The sequence below is a fragment of the Manduca sexta genome, chromosome 4 (assembly GCF_014839805.1).
Source record: "Manduca sexta isolate Smith_Timp_Sample1 chromosome 4, JHU_Msex_v1.0, whole genome shotgun sequence".
Lineage (NCBI taxonomy): Eukaryota > Metazoa > Arthropoda > Insecta > Lepidoptera > Sphingidae > Manduca > Manduca sexta.
The window spans coordinates 8,677,555-8,694,887 of NC_051118.1; the positions used below are offsets into that span (position 1 = coordinate 8,677,555).

The following is a 17,333-nucleotide window of genomic DNA, read 5'->3' on the forward strand; positions in this document are numbered from 1 at the left end:
TAACATCTCATGTCTCAGGATGATGAGTGCAGTGGAATACCGAACAATACTTTGTAATTCAAGGTGTTGGATGGTGTTTATACTGTTTATGGGCGGGCGGTCGTATAGTTGACTATCAGGCGAACGGCAAGCTCGTCTCGTCATTCAAAGATATAAAAAAAAATGAAGTATGCGTAAGTACCTAACCTAAATATGGCGACCGCCCAGTTAATTTGATTATAATCTCTGCTAATAACCTCCTTTCTACATAATTTTGCAAAGTTCTAGAAAATAAAAAATACAAAACCGTACCCATCCACGTGTGATGCAAAATATTTACTGAAAGCACGATTACCTCTTCAACTGTCGCCAGTAACTTCTAGAAAGTTCTAGATCCTTCAAGAGGATCTCAATGGACAACTCTATACAATTCCACGTGTGAAACCTAGTTCAGTGTAAGCGCGATTGGCTCCCGTCGGGGCGGTCGCCCAGCAACAGTTTGCCTAGGGTTGTCACTTGGAGTCTATATATATTTTTATAAATTTTAAGGCATTTAGCAAAATAAACCCTAATGAATATGTTAATGTAAGTAAATGTAACTGTAGTAAGTCGCTCAGCGAGCTATGGAAGGGACTTTGCTTGGAAATTCTCTACGTGATTCAATCAGAAATAGAAGATCCGTAGAAGGATGAAAGTCACCGATAGCCCATTGGATTAGCAAGCTGTAGTAGCAATGGGCGAGCACATAACTCGCAAACCTGATGGCCGATGGGGCTAGAAGGTTCTAGAGTGGAGGCCATGAACTAGCAAGTGCAGTATCGGACGTCCAACCACGAGGACAGATGACCTCATAAAAGTTGCAGGAGGTCGCTGGATGCGGGCCGTTTCCAAGTCGATCTGGAAATCTTTGGGGGAGGCCCATGGAACAGTGCATATCCTGCGGCTGATGATGATGATGAAACATAAACGCTTTTCAATTGTATGTTTTGTAAATATAACATAAAAGGAAGGTAAGTATGTGTCTCGTCTGATGTGAAGTGCCTTTAAAACTTGTTTGTAGGATTATGATCCCTATTCCTATGGTGAATATGCTTTATAGACTCTTAGCTATACTAAAATATAAAGCTGAAGAGTTTGTTTGTTTAAACGCGCCATTCTAAGGAATTACTAAATCGATTTTGAAATTTTTTTTCACTAATAGGAAGCTACATTTCTGTTGAGTACTGTAGGCTACTTTTATCTCGGGAAAATATTTATCCTGGAAAAACTGTTTCACGGGCATTATTTAAACCTTTTGTCCCCGAAGGCGTAGGCAGAGGCGCAACTGATACACCCACTTACCACCGTGTGTATTCCGTGCCAAGAGTGTGATGGGGCGAGCTTTCATCATATCGGACACCAATTCCAGACTCCGAGCTGATACTGAGAAGAAAACCTAATATCACAGCTCAACCTGGGGATTGAACCCGAACTTCAACACTACAGACACAGCGTAATACAACTACGCCACAGAGGCAGTCAATCACCTCTCATATACAATAAGTCAAATTTATTGAAGTCAAACGTTGGTTCCAAAAATGTTGATTTAAAAAAAATATCTCCTCCATGATACATCCAAATCTGTCATTAAATTCTATAGAATTGATGGAAATAAAACATGTTTTCTAAAGCTGGCAACACAATACAAAATAAACATTACACGACCCGCGCGAGTTGACACACAAAATTGCAATATTATCTCCAAAACCGACGCGTCTCGTCTTTTAGAAAGAACATTGTATGCTTTGACATGCCAATTTAGTTACCTATCCTGCTAAACTAAAGTAAACTTTATTCAATTAGAATAGGTATCAAGTGAAACGCATTAAAATTTTGTGATTATGCAACGCCATTCACACAACCTTAAAATCAGCGTCAAGGTGAATTCGACTTTGATACATATGAACAAGAAATATTTTAGAATGTTTTCAAAATGTGCTTAATTGGAGGAACGATGCTCATTTAGGTCTTGGTTTTGGTAAAAATGGTTTTTGTTTGAGCTGAAAATTAGGATTGAAAGAAGGTAACGATCAAGATAGCACACCACCTTCATTGTCGCAAATTCTAAATTCGATTACAAACCTAAATGCCAAGTATCTTAAAATGTAGATTCCATTGGCTTACTTCTTTCGTGCATTTAAAACAAAATGAAATCCCATTTTATTAGGCCATAAGATCTGCTATATTTGCTATTTAAAGAAAGAGATAACGAATACATGCTATGGGTCTATTTTCTGTACTGAAGGCATATGTAATTCTTTCTCTGTGATGGCTTGGATCTTGAGCTTCGCCATAGAGAAGGAAGAATCACTTTTATATTAAAAAAATATATAAAATTTTAACAAGCCAATACCATTAGGCATAGTAACAACAAAATAGTATCGTAATAAAACTAATTGACGTAAGAGAGGCGTAACCTCCTCGGGGAATATGCTTGCCTGGTACTAACTGTTGCGGCTTTTAATCACTTTTAATAAGGGGTAGGTAATTAATTAACTCCTAGAGAGGGGTGGTTTTAGGAAAGGATACCACTCCCTTTCTTTTTCTCCATAAAACTCTCCCTCTCTGTTCTTCAATATTTTCATAGAAATAGGCAAAGCATCCTCCTTTTCTTAGCACGTATGTCATGTTTGAGATCAGCCTATGTAGGTTTCAAACAGGCCGCCATAATTGTGTTGACTGGCGAGGGATAAACATCTCTCGTCACTTCACACTCTATTTGGACCCCACTCAGCTTACCATCAGATAGGGCAAGGTCACTTTGTGCTGCTTGTGTAAAAAAAGCTTTGTTCTTCAGTGAATATCCAAGTACTGGTGGAGGTCTCTCATATGTGTGAGTCCGCTTGGGTAGGTACCACCGCAATGACTATTTCAGCTAACAAGCAGCAGTGTGTAGTCACTGTTGTGTTCCGGTTTAAAGGACATTGTAGCCAGTGTAAATACTGGACATAATGAGACTTAACACCTTATGTCTCAAGATGGCGAGTGCAGTGGAATACCAAACAATACTTTGTAATCCAAGGTGTTGAAAGGTGTTTCTACTGTTTACGGGCGGTCGCATTGCTCACCATCAGACGAACGGTAAGCTCGTCTCGTCATTCGAAATAAAAAAAAAAGTATTGTCAATATCAATGGCCTCTTCCCAGTTGGCAGACACTAAATTTAGTAATGCATTTCCAGCGAGTCACGTACAAACCAGCCAATGTGTTTATTGACCTCTCCCCAATAAACAGTTTAATACACCAGGGATGTCAATTTAAATAGCTAACTTCAACTGAAATTCTGAACGAGGTCGGAGAAATTGCATTCTCTAGTTATCAAGCCTCTGTGGCGTAGTTGTTTTGTACATCTACCGCTATGAGATACGGGTTCGATTTCCAGATCGGGTAAAATTATATTTGATTATTCGGTTCAGTACCACCAGAAAGGAATATGGTGGTAAGATTGTCTTCTGTCACTGCATTTAAATATATATTATAATTATAAATGCAAATATTTGGATTAAAGAAGTAAATGCTGAAGCAGCTAAACGGATTTCAATAAAATTTGGCATCCCGGTAATTGCTCTCACGGGAATGCATATTAGTTTTTATCTGCATTAAAAATAGATGGCGCTGGCATCATTCAGGTGGTGCTCACTACGGAGTTTTATGAATTTATGTAGCAACTAAGGATTTTTTCGGAAAATCCGCGGGCAAGACCTATATATTACTACAAAGAAAAGGTGTTAAATAGGGTCCTATTTATATCTAAGAAAACAAGCACCCAACAACATACAGAAACTGGTTATCTTCATCATTATATCAGCAAAGATCTCTGTACAGTCTGTCCATCCGCAACACATGTGACAGATAAGCCATTCAAGGGACTCTTCTTTCGCCAGTTCTACCAGGAGATCATCAGCGTTAAGGAGTGTGTAGTCTTGGATATACGACCAGGTGTAGAGGAGAGAAGCTTCTAGAATTAGTATAGAAAGCGGTACCTGCAAGCCATTGCTTAAGTAAGGGGTTTTCTTTCACTACATGTACTAGGAGACCACCGGTACTCAGGATGTTCGATATGACAAAATGTAGGGAACAAATTCCACTACTATAATTTAAGTTGTCAGCTATTACAAGCTTAGACTCTAATCATTTAAGTATAAGATTTTGTTTACCAAATACATTTTGGTATTTACCTCTAGCAATATGCATAGTAGAGGAAATCTTCTCTTCAAAACCTTCGGTACAAAAGACACTTTCTCTAATACCAAACATACACCTATAAGGTATACTAGATTCGATGGAAAATACTTATTCTTCAATACATTGCCTGCAACCGAAAGTTTTATTGACATTCTTTATTCAATTCTCCAAACTTAAAATAGTTTTGAAAATAAATATGGAAATAATGGGACTTTAAAATATAAAGTAAGCAGTCAATATGTCGAAATAAAACGAGATTTCGGATTTTATTTCTTTCTTGACGTTTCGAAGACTTTGCATCTTTTATGGTCACGGGGTGGACCATGGTGTAGGTGTGTAGGTTGGTCCGTCATCAGCTAATTAAAAATATATAAGTAATTGTAAAATGTAGTTACATATTGTAACGTTGAATTTGGCTACTACTAGGTCTTCGAAACGTTGAGATTTTTTTTATGTAACTGCAAATGTATTATTGTATTTCGATTAGTGTAACAATTGTTTGTGAACCAATTAAAATAAAATAAAAATAAAATTATAATATAATAAACTCTATGAAATCCGAAAACTAGTTTTATTTTGATGTCCAACATTCGCTTAAACATATGAAATATATTTTATAGCATAAACATACTTATTCATATCTTTAGACAGAATAAAACTCAATAAATCGACGATCTATTTCCATCCCAAGATGTGATGAGCAAGTATATAGATAATATGATATCCTAATATGATATCCTGATGATATCCTAATCATGTGCAACATAAATATGTTTTTATAACCTAGTAAGCGAGACATCATCTCTCGTCAGTCGATGTTCTATCTGCCCCTTTACTTACCATCACGTGCAAAAAACATATGTTGTAGAATATATAATTAAAGATGATTCAATTGACAATATTAAGACAGGAGTTATTGAATAGATTGAAAGATGCTACTGCTGGTATCAACGCTTCTGCTTTACTGAGGTTATATTGTGCGCGGAAAGGAACAGCAGGCTTAAGTTCCAAGATGATGAAGAAGGTGGTCTATTGAGGTTGGTTAACAGTTTCATGCATTAATTACATGGCTTATTCTTTATATTCTCACTTGCCTCTTGCTTCTACCACTTTATTATAAAACAATGATTTATGTATATGTAACAATGATATTGTTGATCGTTTAGTTTGTGTGTTACTATAAGTTAGGACTGACCTTGTAAGAAATGCACTTCGTTTAACAACAAACAAATAGCTAGAACCAACGCTGCGGTGTGAGTCATTAAAATATTATTGTAAGAGTATCATAACAGTGTAAATTAATAGTAAACATAGTTATATAATATGGAAATATTCTACTGTCAGAATCAAAGAGAATTATAATATATATGAAAAGTCAGAATCGAAGATTATTCAGTTTCTTTCTGAGAATATTATGAGGTTTATCATGACTCACCCAACTCTATGGTTATGATGAATAGTGAATTTTGGAAACAATATTTCTAAATTTATTGTATACTAGTTTTTGTTCGCAACTACGCCTCTGTAAGATTTTTTCCGGTATTAAAGTCACGCTATATATGAATTTATTTATTAATTAAGTATCACAAAAGCTTACAGTGGAAATACACCAAGACGCGTGAAAAAACAAACAAACAAAACAAAAGTATAAAAATTATCAATAAAAAAAAAACATTTATTTCATACATTGAATGAATGAATACAGGAACTGCTTATTCAAATGTTGAAAAAATGCATTACTTAAGTAATAAAATTACTATATCCTCTCCCGTCTCAAACTATTTCCATACCGAGTTTCATCGAAATCAGTTTGATAGTTTTAAGTTCATCACGTTACAGAAAGACGCAGCGGGAGGCTTTGTTTTACAATATGTAAGAATTCATAGTGAAATAAATATAGCTTACCACCTTTCTTCTTAATTTGTAAATACTCTTGACGTATTTTCAGGCTTAAATATATAAATAATAGTATTTGAATTACCTTCTACATTTGTCTCTGCATGACGATCGAACTCCTATAGTTTTCCAGTCGAAATACCACTAGCTACAGTTGTACCGTTGTAGAAAATAACACACAAGAAACCATATACTTTGATCATAAAATTAAATCCGTTTATGTTATCAAATAATAAAACACGATAGCATCAGAAACTGCGTCGACACAAAGGAACACGTGTTGGGTCACAGCGTACATTATTTATTGGAATAAGTGGCTCAAATAGTATTTGCTTGTAATTTTGCGGAATCAAAGTTTGACCCTCTAAGACAAACAGATCGATTGTATAAGACTGTTATGGGAATGAATTGTGGTTTTAGCTGGTGTTTTTGTTTATAATGAGCTGTGTTTTTATAATAAATTATTAAGAAGTTAAATATGCAAATCTTACTCTTATAATTCCTCACTGAAATCAATAACTAAAAAAAATTAAGAAACATAATAGTATTTAGAATATTTTATGCAAACAATAAAATATGGCAACAAAAAGAAGACTTAATAACACAATACTAAAAATCATATTGCTAAACCTAGTATCGGAATTAGAAACAATAAAGTTTATAGACGATCACGACTTAGTGTTTGAGAAAATAGAATTAGAAACAGAAGATTCAGAAGATATACCAATAAAGATAGAAGGCATTCCTATATTAAGAACTAAGAAAGAACAAGACAGTGATGAAGAAATCAAAACGTTGTTAGAAGAGAAGTATAAATTTAAGAACGATGAAGTATCTACAAGATATAAAATAACAAGAGAAGATAGGGAATATCCAGGTAACTATCAATTTCATAGAGATAAGTTTAATCGTGTGCTTCATAGGCGTTGCCGTATTGCGATACGAAAGTAGTGCTAATATCTCAGGTTCCCCCCTGAGGCATTTCTTGTGCGCTCTGTCTCCACACCGAATGCACGCCCATGCATGGGGGGACATTTGTCGCTGACCTAGACACACAAAAAGTGTGGCTATACCCCCATGGTTGCAAGTTCACATGCGGGGTCTGATAGGGACTCGTTGAATATTTCCCCTCCTCTTCTCTCCGCCCATCCTATTACTTCTTCTTCCTTCCTCCTTCTTTCCCCCCCTCTACCCCTTTTCCTCCTGGCCCCTGCAGTCGTTAAGCCGGGAGGAACTAGTATACCGTTCGCAGGTTCCTCCAGGTGTTGACTGCAGGATCGGCCGTTTAAAAAAAAATATATATCTCAGGTTAGACCCCTGGATTGGGTATAGCGATATTGGGATTTCCTACTTAGTGTCGCTTACTCTACTTCTGGTCAACATTCTTCTGGCATCTTCTATGCTGATGGATCATATACACTTCGCAAACCCTTGCATTTATTAAGTGAGTTAACTAAAAAATATTTAGCCTTTTTCTTTATAATATCTTTATTCTTCAATTTATACATTAATTATGGGCGGTGTGTCAAGGCTGAAGCGATGACGATATGAATGAACGAGTTAAGATTTAAGTTCCAAACATAAAATCCACAGCTGATCAATAATTCAAAATTTACTAATATCATATAAGTTATGATGCATACTGAAGTTTACTGTAAGCAGAGACACATAGCTATCTTCTGCCGTTATACTGCTATATGTTAAAATAATGTAATGTGTGTTTTTTGTTGTAAACTCTCAAAATTAATAAATAAACATAAATATCCACCCCCAGTCTTTCCCGAGAGCCACGATGACAGACATATAGCTTGGGCATTCCGGTCGTACGCCGTGAGACGGATCGTGGGCGGCATGGAAACCAGCATCAGCATGTATCCGTACAACGTGGCGATATCTAGGAACGGCAAGCACTGGTGCGGCGGCTCCATCATCGACGAGCAGTGGGTGCTTACTGCTGGACATTGCTTGGAATCGTAAGTATATTTGACTTACCGCCATTTAATAAACGCTTTTTTCGATCTCAATAATGCACTGGAAAAAATGACTGATGGAATCATTTCATAAAATAGAATCATTTCATGAAATGGATTAGGTACTCTTAGGTGAACAGGGTTACAAGCTGGATAGGTGAACAATATGAGAGGTTTATGAGTTATGAATCTTTGAGGATATTATAGTGCATGTGTTTAACATCACTGGATATGATTTAAAATCATATATATGTTCAAATATATATATTTTTTTATTGCTTTAAATGACGAGACGAACTTACCGTTCGCCTGATGGTAAGTGACACGACCGCCCATAAATAGTAGAAACACTATTTAACACCTTGATTTACAAAGTATTGTTTGGTATACTATTGTGCTCGCCATCCTGAGACATGAGATGTCAAGTCTTGTTATGTCCAGCAGTTACACTAGTTACAATGTCCTTCAAACCGGAACACAACAGTGACTACTCACTGCTGCTTGGCGGCAGAAATAGACATTGCGGTGTTACCTACCCAGGCGGACTCACACATATGATCCCTACCACCACTAAATAACCAGTAAAATTCCGTATTTTACTACTAAGATTTAGCATTTCAACGGGCATTCTCCTTCTTATTGGTTCCTTTTGATAATTTTTCAGTCCAAATACTTATGAAGCGCCACGCTCGATTTTTCTTTATAGAAGCATGAGACTTTCAATGTGATGTTACTATACTATGTACAGAAATTTTGATAGACTGTTATGTAGTCAAGATTATATTAGTTTTTATAAGATGCGTTAAGAATGAAAATCTTCTAGAGCATACGACGGAGATACCAGAAAACTTCAGCCGTTCATCATACGTGCCGGTAGCTCCTTCCATAACCGTGGGGGATATCAAGCGAGGGTCAATAAAGTAAGTCATATTATAAACACTCTTTGAACGCATTCGTATGCCGTAAAAACGTCTTTCGGAATCGAGTTCATGAGGGTCGAATCTCAGGTCGAGTAAAGTGCTGTGGGATATTTGTTATTAGCGCCAAATCTGGAATTATGTACGTTAAATTGCAAATTCAATTCTCCCTCTCACTTACCTCATAATATGGGACCTAATATGGCTGGTAAACATCGAAATATCTTTTATTTGGGATTTTATAGCGGTTTTTATATTATAATTTTATAATTAATCACTCCGCCCCGTGACCACAAAGGCAGCAGTCTTAAAACGTCGGGAGAAAATAATAAATTAAAAAAGCGCGATATAATTTGAAAATTGTTTGCTGGTAGTAAGATATATTTTATATCCGCCCAGGTAGCGACCACCGTACACAAGGTATTAAAATCCGCCATAGTGTTCCATATACGTGTATCGCGTTTCGGGATCAACCTGTGTATAGGTATATTCAGTTCCAACAGGCCGGCATAATTGTGTCGACTATCAATATGTAATCATCTCCCGTCAATCGACATTCTTTTGAACCCCACTCCACTTACCATCAGGTGCAGTGGGGTCGCTCTGCCGTGCATATTAAAAAAGTAACTTCTTAACATTTGAATTTATAAACAGCACTTGAAAACGAAAGCATTATGCAACTCTATTCCATTTGCTAGAATTCCTATTCTATTAACATTTTGATGGCGATTCGCCAAAATGGCGTCACACGATAAATCCATGTAAGAAACACCAATCAATCTGTCCGGCGACCCTTTGCAGATGAATTTATTGTGCCAATAATGTTACCCCTTTTTCTGGAGAATGAATGTACCTGTCCGTATTTTGTGAAGTAAAGGAGGGAAAAGAAACCTTAAAGACTGGTAATGGAATTTTTAATTTTGGACTAACTGATCTGACAGACATTTTGTCTTAGTTATGAATATTGAATTCAATCTGCGGTTTTTCGTTTAGTTTCTACTGAAACGTCTTTGGGAATTGAAGTCATATTTCAATATTCAAACGCGCGAAGTTAAAAAGTCGTTAAATTTTCTGAATATTTCTTTCCATAAGAAACATCTACAAAGTATTATAATACAAAACTTAAATTACCATCAGGTGAGCTACTTGCTCGTTTCCCCTTCTATTACTAAATACCATTACCTTTTCCCTGTTTAAATTTAGTCAGATGTCTCACCCATATTTCGACAGCTGCCTTTAAGACTACCATGATTGATTTTTTAAGAGTCTAAAGCTAAAAGCCTGTAAAGTAAAATCTGTAGGGAATAAGTATTTATGAATCTATTTTTTTCTTCAAGTTGAAGACCAATTCTTAGATCATTACTGGCCGTGTGCCTCTCTAAATGCCTGTCAAACGCGGCAAGCGCGTGTCATATAGTAATACAAGCTAGGTTCCATTTAATAGAGGTTAAACCTATCGCCATTGTACGTAAACTAGTCTTAAGGTTGATACTGGGCAAAAAACCGAATATAACCCAACCGGAGAATCACAACTACAATACCAATGCAGTCAACTATTAAAAAAGCATATCTTTCAGGTATTCTTCCCTCGTGAATACGTTCCAGGCAGCGCGGATTATGATTTCTCGCTTCTCCGGCTTGATAGACCGATGCCTATCGGTCGGAATATTGCGGTGCTGAACCTCCCCTCAAAAGACTACGTCATCAAGGAGCAGGATATCCTCATAGTTACTGGCTGGGGTAGTACTGATGTAAGTAGAAATGGACCATGCGAAGGAACGATCCAAGCCGCAACTGGACAATTTTTACACACATACACACACACACACACACACACACACACACACACACACACACACACACACACACACACACACACACACACACACACATCACGCATTTATCCCCGAAGAGGTATGCAAAGGTGCAACCAGGGCACCCATTTTTCGCCAAATGTGTTCCGTTTCATGATGTGATAGTGGACGAGCCTATCGCCATATCGCGCACAAATTTCAGACTTCGGGCTTATACCGAGCATTAAAACCCAAATAATACTGTCTCAGACCCGGGATTCGATCCCAGGACCTCAGAGCGCTGCCGTACCGCGCATGCAGTGCAACCACGCCACCGAGGCAGACAATTTTTATTTAAAAATTAACCGTTAGAACTAAACATGTAAGCTTGTATTACCAACAATAATAGATTGAATAACAGACCTGAGAGAATAATAATAGTCCATTCAAATCAGTGTACCAGATACGAACTAATAATTTTATCCAAACAGAGCAAACAGTATAGAACAAGGAATCATATTATGTTCCAAGTAATTGTTAGTTGACACTATGGATTAATTTGATACTTTGATTGAACTATTGATTACAAACTATCAAAAGCTCATGACGGTAAGCCTCAAAGACAAGTGAATCTGCGTGGATATATTTCTAGGTGTACATATATTACAGTCAATTAATATTTTTAATTGACTGTAATAGCATTTACCATCAGATTGACAAAATCGATAAATTGACTGACCAGCATTTGCTTGATCCAATAGTTTAAATGTATAAAATTCCAAATTGCATTGTATTTCTTTTTAGCATATTTATTTCCTTTTTGCAGAGCATGACCTCCCTTGACGTTAAGTAAAGTTAGAAAATTTCAACAAGCAATGACTACATCCCTTGATAATTTAACAATGCATGTATAAAATTAAGTTATACTAACCCCACAGGAATCAGGATACGGTCACATTCCAGAGCGGATTCGCTTCGTGCCCGTGCCTGTGATGGGTCTGGAAGAGTGCCAGAAGTCCTACAGGTTCTACATCACGCCTAGGATGTTGTGCGCTGGTTACGCTACGGGTGGGAAGGATGCTTGTAACGTAAGTTTACTCCTGAGAACAGTGTCTCTTTAATGTAACAGCAAACTGAGCTCTGGAGGCCCTGATAACGGTAGTGATTTAAAGATGAGACAATATTTATTTAAAACCTCAAAAACATACGTTTATGTTACTTTATTGCACCCCTAATTCTTGAGCAGATATAAGCAGCTACGGTATTAGATTTATTTTTTTGTCAATGAATCAAGTTTGGCACATCAAGATTAATAATAGATTAATACATTTTGACGGGATATTTCTTTATAGGAAAATTTAGCTTGTTCTTATTTATGCTTTCCTGGTCATTCTTTATATTTTAATAAAACGTAGACATTTTTATTAATTACTTGCGTATGCTTGCGGCTTCGCCCCCGTGAAAAAGTTTTTCTGGGCTATAAACAACATTTTTTCGGGAAAATAGGCAGACCGACAATATATAAAACCTTTGGTTTTGGGTTTCTATTGCTCTAATAAAGGCCTTCATATTAATTTTTCTTCAATATCTATAATCTACAGACATCGGCCTGTTACAATTGTATTATAATAATAAAAGACTTTTCGCAATCTATTTATGATAATGTGAAATTATATTCAAATTATTTTTTTCTTAAGATATGCATTTTAAGTCTTCCTTTGACTTTTATGTTTAGCACGATTCAGGCGGTCCAGCAGTAAGAGATGGAGTCCTCATCGGCATTGTGTCATTCGGTGGGAAGCAATGTGGCGACCCTCGGTCTCCAGGAGTGTACAGCCGCGTGTCAGAGATCACGGATTGGGTGGAGAGCACCATCAGCCACAATGAGGCGTATACCGTGCCCGAGCTCAAACCGAAGATCGAAAAGGCGCGGCAGAGGGAGAAGGAATTACAAAAGTGAGCTTTTGGATGCTGAAGTTAATTATATGTTATTTAGTTTGTGAAAATGCGAAAGCTAAGCAGTAGACGTATAGTTTGGCCTTGAACACAATAGGGGACCGGCCTATGCTTGATTTTGTACATTATTCTATATGTAATGGTTAATAATACGAAAAAGAAGCATTCCTGCGAAAACTGCATAACAATTGGTTAAAAAATGAGCGAGTAATTCATATTTAAAATATTGTAACGTGCAGAAGTGGGCGCGATGTGGGGATATCGCTTCATCTCTTTTTTTCGCACGCGTCGTAATTCCCGATGACGTCACATGTGGATATTTCGTCTCTTTTCTGTTTCTTGTTAATTACCACTCCTTTCCCTTTCCCTCCTTACCATTCCTTCCACCGAAATTCAAAGACTTATAACTTGTTGATTTTTTACCGGATTTTAATAATTCCTTCTGTGTTATAATTTATATTATGTAAATATTTAATAATAGTAAAGAACAAAAATGAGTCCGGTACCCTATTATTTATTGTATATAAAAATAACTACTGATTGTTTTCTTCCTAAAACTATTCTGGCCATCATTTACTTAATGCAGTTAGTGCCTATGTCCATCTAAGGACAGCATTGGACTAACGTCACTGAATACAATTTCTACTTGATATTTCTAGATGATAGTTCAATAACATTTTTTTGTCATGATGAACATGATGATAAATTTTCCAGATTCAAAGCACGAGTCGAAGACAAAAAGAATAAAATAAAAAATTGGTTACGAGAAACACTGAAATCACCAACCTTCATAGAACTAGCAAAGAAGAAACTACGTGAAGCTGGTTTTAATACAAGACGAAGGTTCAACAAGGAATTGAATGCTAGTACATTAGACGATAAAACAATGGATGAAATCAACCTTTCTAATTTGATAAACGATAGAATAATAGGAGATGACAATGCAAATGAAGCTGAGAAGTTACTCAGAACATTAGCACTTCATGAAGTGATGCAAAGTGATGATAAAGAAGTGTTCACCCCTGTTTACAGATCTAAAGATACGGATCTCAGTGTAGAAGCGTTTATCGCGTACGTTTCTAAAAGTTAATTTTAGCGTCATCTATGTTACTTTTAAAATAGTATGTAGTGTTTAGTCGGTTCAATTGTAATTAGTTTTAGCTATTCATTACTAGATGTCACTTAGTACAAATGTTGCGACTATTGCTATTAGCCGATAGATGTCACTATAGTAAATTTATGAAATGTAATTTCAACGTGAAACGAATTTATAATTTGTAATACCACGCTGAATGGTTCACAATGGATTCCTTTTAAAACTCCGATTGCTCTGAACTCCTTTCCCTTTTATTTACGGTTTAACAAAGAAATACTTGTTTCTGATTTACGGATGTATATCAAATTATATATTTGAATCTTTTGTGAGTAGATACGTCAATACAAGGATTACTGATATTTTTAAGAATGTCACTTAGTAACAAGAAACACATACAAGATAATTAAGGGCAGATCTTTTATAGAGAAAAAATAGGAATTAACTGATTATCACCTTTGAGGCTATATACAACACACAAAACTCAACAATAAATCCACTAAGTTATGATAACCTGGTATCAAGTACATTGAAGTGTTAAAATGCAAATTAATTAGGAAAGTTGATCGTCAAGCCCGTGACTCCGTTTGAATCTAAGTCAAGTGGCATGATGAATATCTTACATAACTTGGTTTGAGTAACATTTAAACTTCACATTGTGAACGTGGGCTATGCTGACATAATCTGTACTCATAACAAAAAGAGCTTCACTTTGTAACTTTTGGAAATCTTTGGAGCTATTAATTTGTTAAAAAATTTATATTATTTACGTCGAAGATTGTAAGTATTTTTCCGGTCCGAATTTTACACGCGGTTTGAGTCGCCATTGGTATCTGTAATTAATATTATGTATTTAATTATGTAAATTATACAAATATCCTGAATCTTTATTAAAAAAAAATAAAGCTAGTGAAATAACTGTATGAAACATGTTTCGTATTTTAAAACAAGTTGTAAACTGCCAATAGATGGCGCTATATATATTTTTCACGTACAGGAAAATTTTAATAAAAACCTAACAATTCCGATTTTGTTTTACTTTTAACACATCTCTACTGACGATTACTTTCGAGGGAGCGAGTTAGAATAATTTGCATGAAGCGAATTGGTGCAGAACTATGCGATAAATTTGCTCAAAAATCCAATTATGTTATGCAAAAGTTGCAAAATAAGAATCGGTTTGTGCGTTAAATAACAATTTGTTATATATTAACATAAATATCATTAATCAAATAAGTGGTACAATGATTTCTTATCTTAAAAAAAAAGAACGAGAATATGCGACATAGACGGTCATTTGATCGTATTAAATTATAAAATTGTTTTTTTTTTCACAGCCGAAAGGGACCTTAAACCCGAATGTTTGATATAAATATGAACTTGAGCTATACTTACGCATTCCTGATAAAAAGGATTTTGTCAGACAGATTGACTACAAAGTGACCCTATATATTTTTTTAAAGTTAGGTACACATAAAAACATATTTTCCGATAATCTACACGATAAGCTGAATTAGACAATGTTTAAATCTAAAAACAGATTTTTTATTTTATATGTCTTTTTTTACCGATGTGCGTTACATAAAATATATTACAGCAACACGCGTTATTTCCTCTACACTGGTACGCAGAGCTGTTATAGCACCTACAAATTACTAGCTATGTGAAATCTTGTTAGGGAGAAGAATATCAGACCTGGTATTATAAGCAGAAAAACGAATCCCTTTATCCGACTAAAACGAACCAGAGACCTGAGCACGGCCGTCGTACCATTATATAACTATATTTATTTTATTTAATTCTTTATTGTACACATGTACAAAAGTAAGACATAGTATATCCACTTATAAAGAGTACAATTGGCGGTGTTATTACTCGAGGCAATATCTTACAGACAACCATATGGCATGGACATTAAGGAAAAAGAAAGTCATAACATGGCGGCAGTTAGAAAATAAAAAAAAATCGGTTTCCTGTCATAGGAGCTGTCAATTCGCTGTCAGTCTAGGTTTTGTGGTCAAAACAGCCGCACTTGACCGGTTTTTGATTATTTTCATGACTCGCGCAATATGTTGCATAACGCCGTCCGAACACGGCCAAATTGTTGTTTACATAACGTCGTTCTAGTTGTCGTTCGTTTTTGCAAATAAAATTTTGTTCGAAAGTGCACTTCATTGTTGAAAACTTTGAATCAATTGATTTTATTTTTAGAGGGGGTTAAGTACGGGCAGTGAGTTATCTAATGGAAAGATATCCCACTCACTATTTAACCCAAAAAAAAACTGCATGGCCGGCAATAATATTAGTAAAAGAACTTCAAAGGCAAACGATATGTCCAGATTAATTAATAAAAAAATCTTATTGCTTGCAAAAATCGTGCGCAATTACTCATTGCTTCAAAAAGTTACCTCGAACACCCGCAGTAGCGATGGAATTCTTGCCCGCGTTAACGTATGCGAGTCTTGACAGATATTTCTAAAGCGAATATTGCTAGCAATAATTGCGTACAATTTTCAGGGCAAAGTGATCCGACTGCACCTGATGGTAAGTGGAATGGCGTCCAATAGAATGTCGATTGAAATTACCATTCGACAGTGGATATAATTATGCCGGCCTATTTATCTTACAATTTACTATTTTTACTGACGCAGCAACAAACAAAAATATCTTCATCTTTATATATTATATAGGTAAAGACCGCAATTCTTTGCGTTACTTCTAATATGATTCATTATTATGTATTCAGTAACTATTGACACACTGACATTTCGACTGTGACCGACGAATTTTATAATAGCTTCTGAATTGTTTTTCTGTTAAATGACCAGCTTTGTCAATGATGCGATAGATTTTACGAAATTTTCTTTATTTTACCAATTATATGGGATATTTCGTTAATAATTTTTTTTTCCCCTCTGCTAACATAGTGCCAAAAATTAATCATGAATAAGGAATATTTTTGCAAAAAATTCCAGTATTAGTTTTCAGATTTTTTGCACACATATCCATATTCAGAATGCCACTGCGACAAAATCTCTTAGATTAGCAGTATTGGCATTAGGTTGTGTTAAATTCCTTTTCATTAATTTTTATTTTGTTCAAAACTTTTTTATTTTACATCTACGGTTAGAGTCACTCATTGTGACAGTCAATAATTGGATTAGATGCACAGGGACAGATCAAGGTTTGGATGAATATAGGCTAGCTACTTCCATCTTAGAAAAATTGATGCTGGAACTATTATTTTGAATACTGTCTCACGCATGTGAAGCCGCAAGCGTTATTATACTAATAATATAATATAGTAACATATAAAAACAATATCAGCCCTTTATTATATACTGTCCCACTGTTGGGCACGGGCCTCCTCTACTACTGAGAGGGATTAGGCTTTAGTCCCCCACGCTGGCCTAGTGCGGATTGGTAGACTTTACACACCTTCAAATTCCTATAGAGAACTTCTCAGGTGTGCAGGTTTCCTCACGATTTTTCCCTTCACCGTTAAT

At 35.8% G+C, this 17,333-nt stretch overlaps 1 protein-coding gene and 1 long non-coding RNA gene across 2 annotated transcripts; one reads left to right on the plus strand and one right to left on the minus strand.

The window, feature by feature from the left end:
* Window positions 1-3,841: 3,841 nt before the first annotated feature.
* LOC115443208 lies at window positions 3,842-5,642 on the minus strand. The gene is made up of 3 exons (XR_005113012.1): window positions 5,398-5,642; window positions 4,196-4,329; window positions 3,842-4,000 (listed from the first exon to the last, which is right to left on the minus strand). It is a non-coding gene; the product is annotated as an uncharacterized LOC115443208 (long non-coding RNA).
* A 627-nt stretch (window positions 5,643-6,269) lies between these two features.
* On the plus strand, window positions 6,270-14,835 carry LOC115443216 (serine protease 55-like). The gene is made up of 7 exons (XM_037440422.1): window positions 6,270-6,975; window positions 7,873-8,071; window positions 8,892-8,988; window positions 10,563-10,736; window positions 11,717-11,866; window positions 12,514-12,734; window positions 13,449-14,835. Exons 1-7 carry the CDS (start codon window positions 6,675-6,677, stop codon window positions 13,822-13,824), a joined length of 1,518 nt encoding a protein of 505 aa, XP_037296319.1. The 5' UTR covers window positions 6,270-6,674; the 3' UTR covers window positions 13,825-14,835.
* The last annotated feature ends 2,498 nt before the right edge of the window (window positions 14,836-17,333 follow it).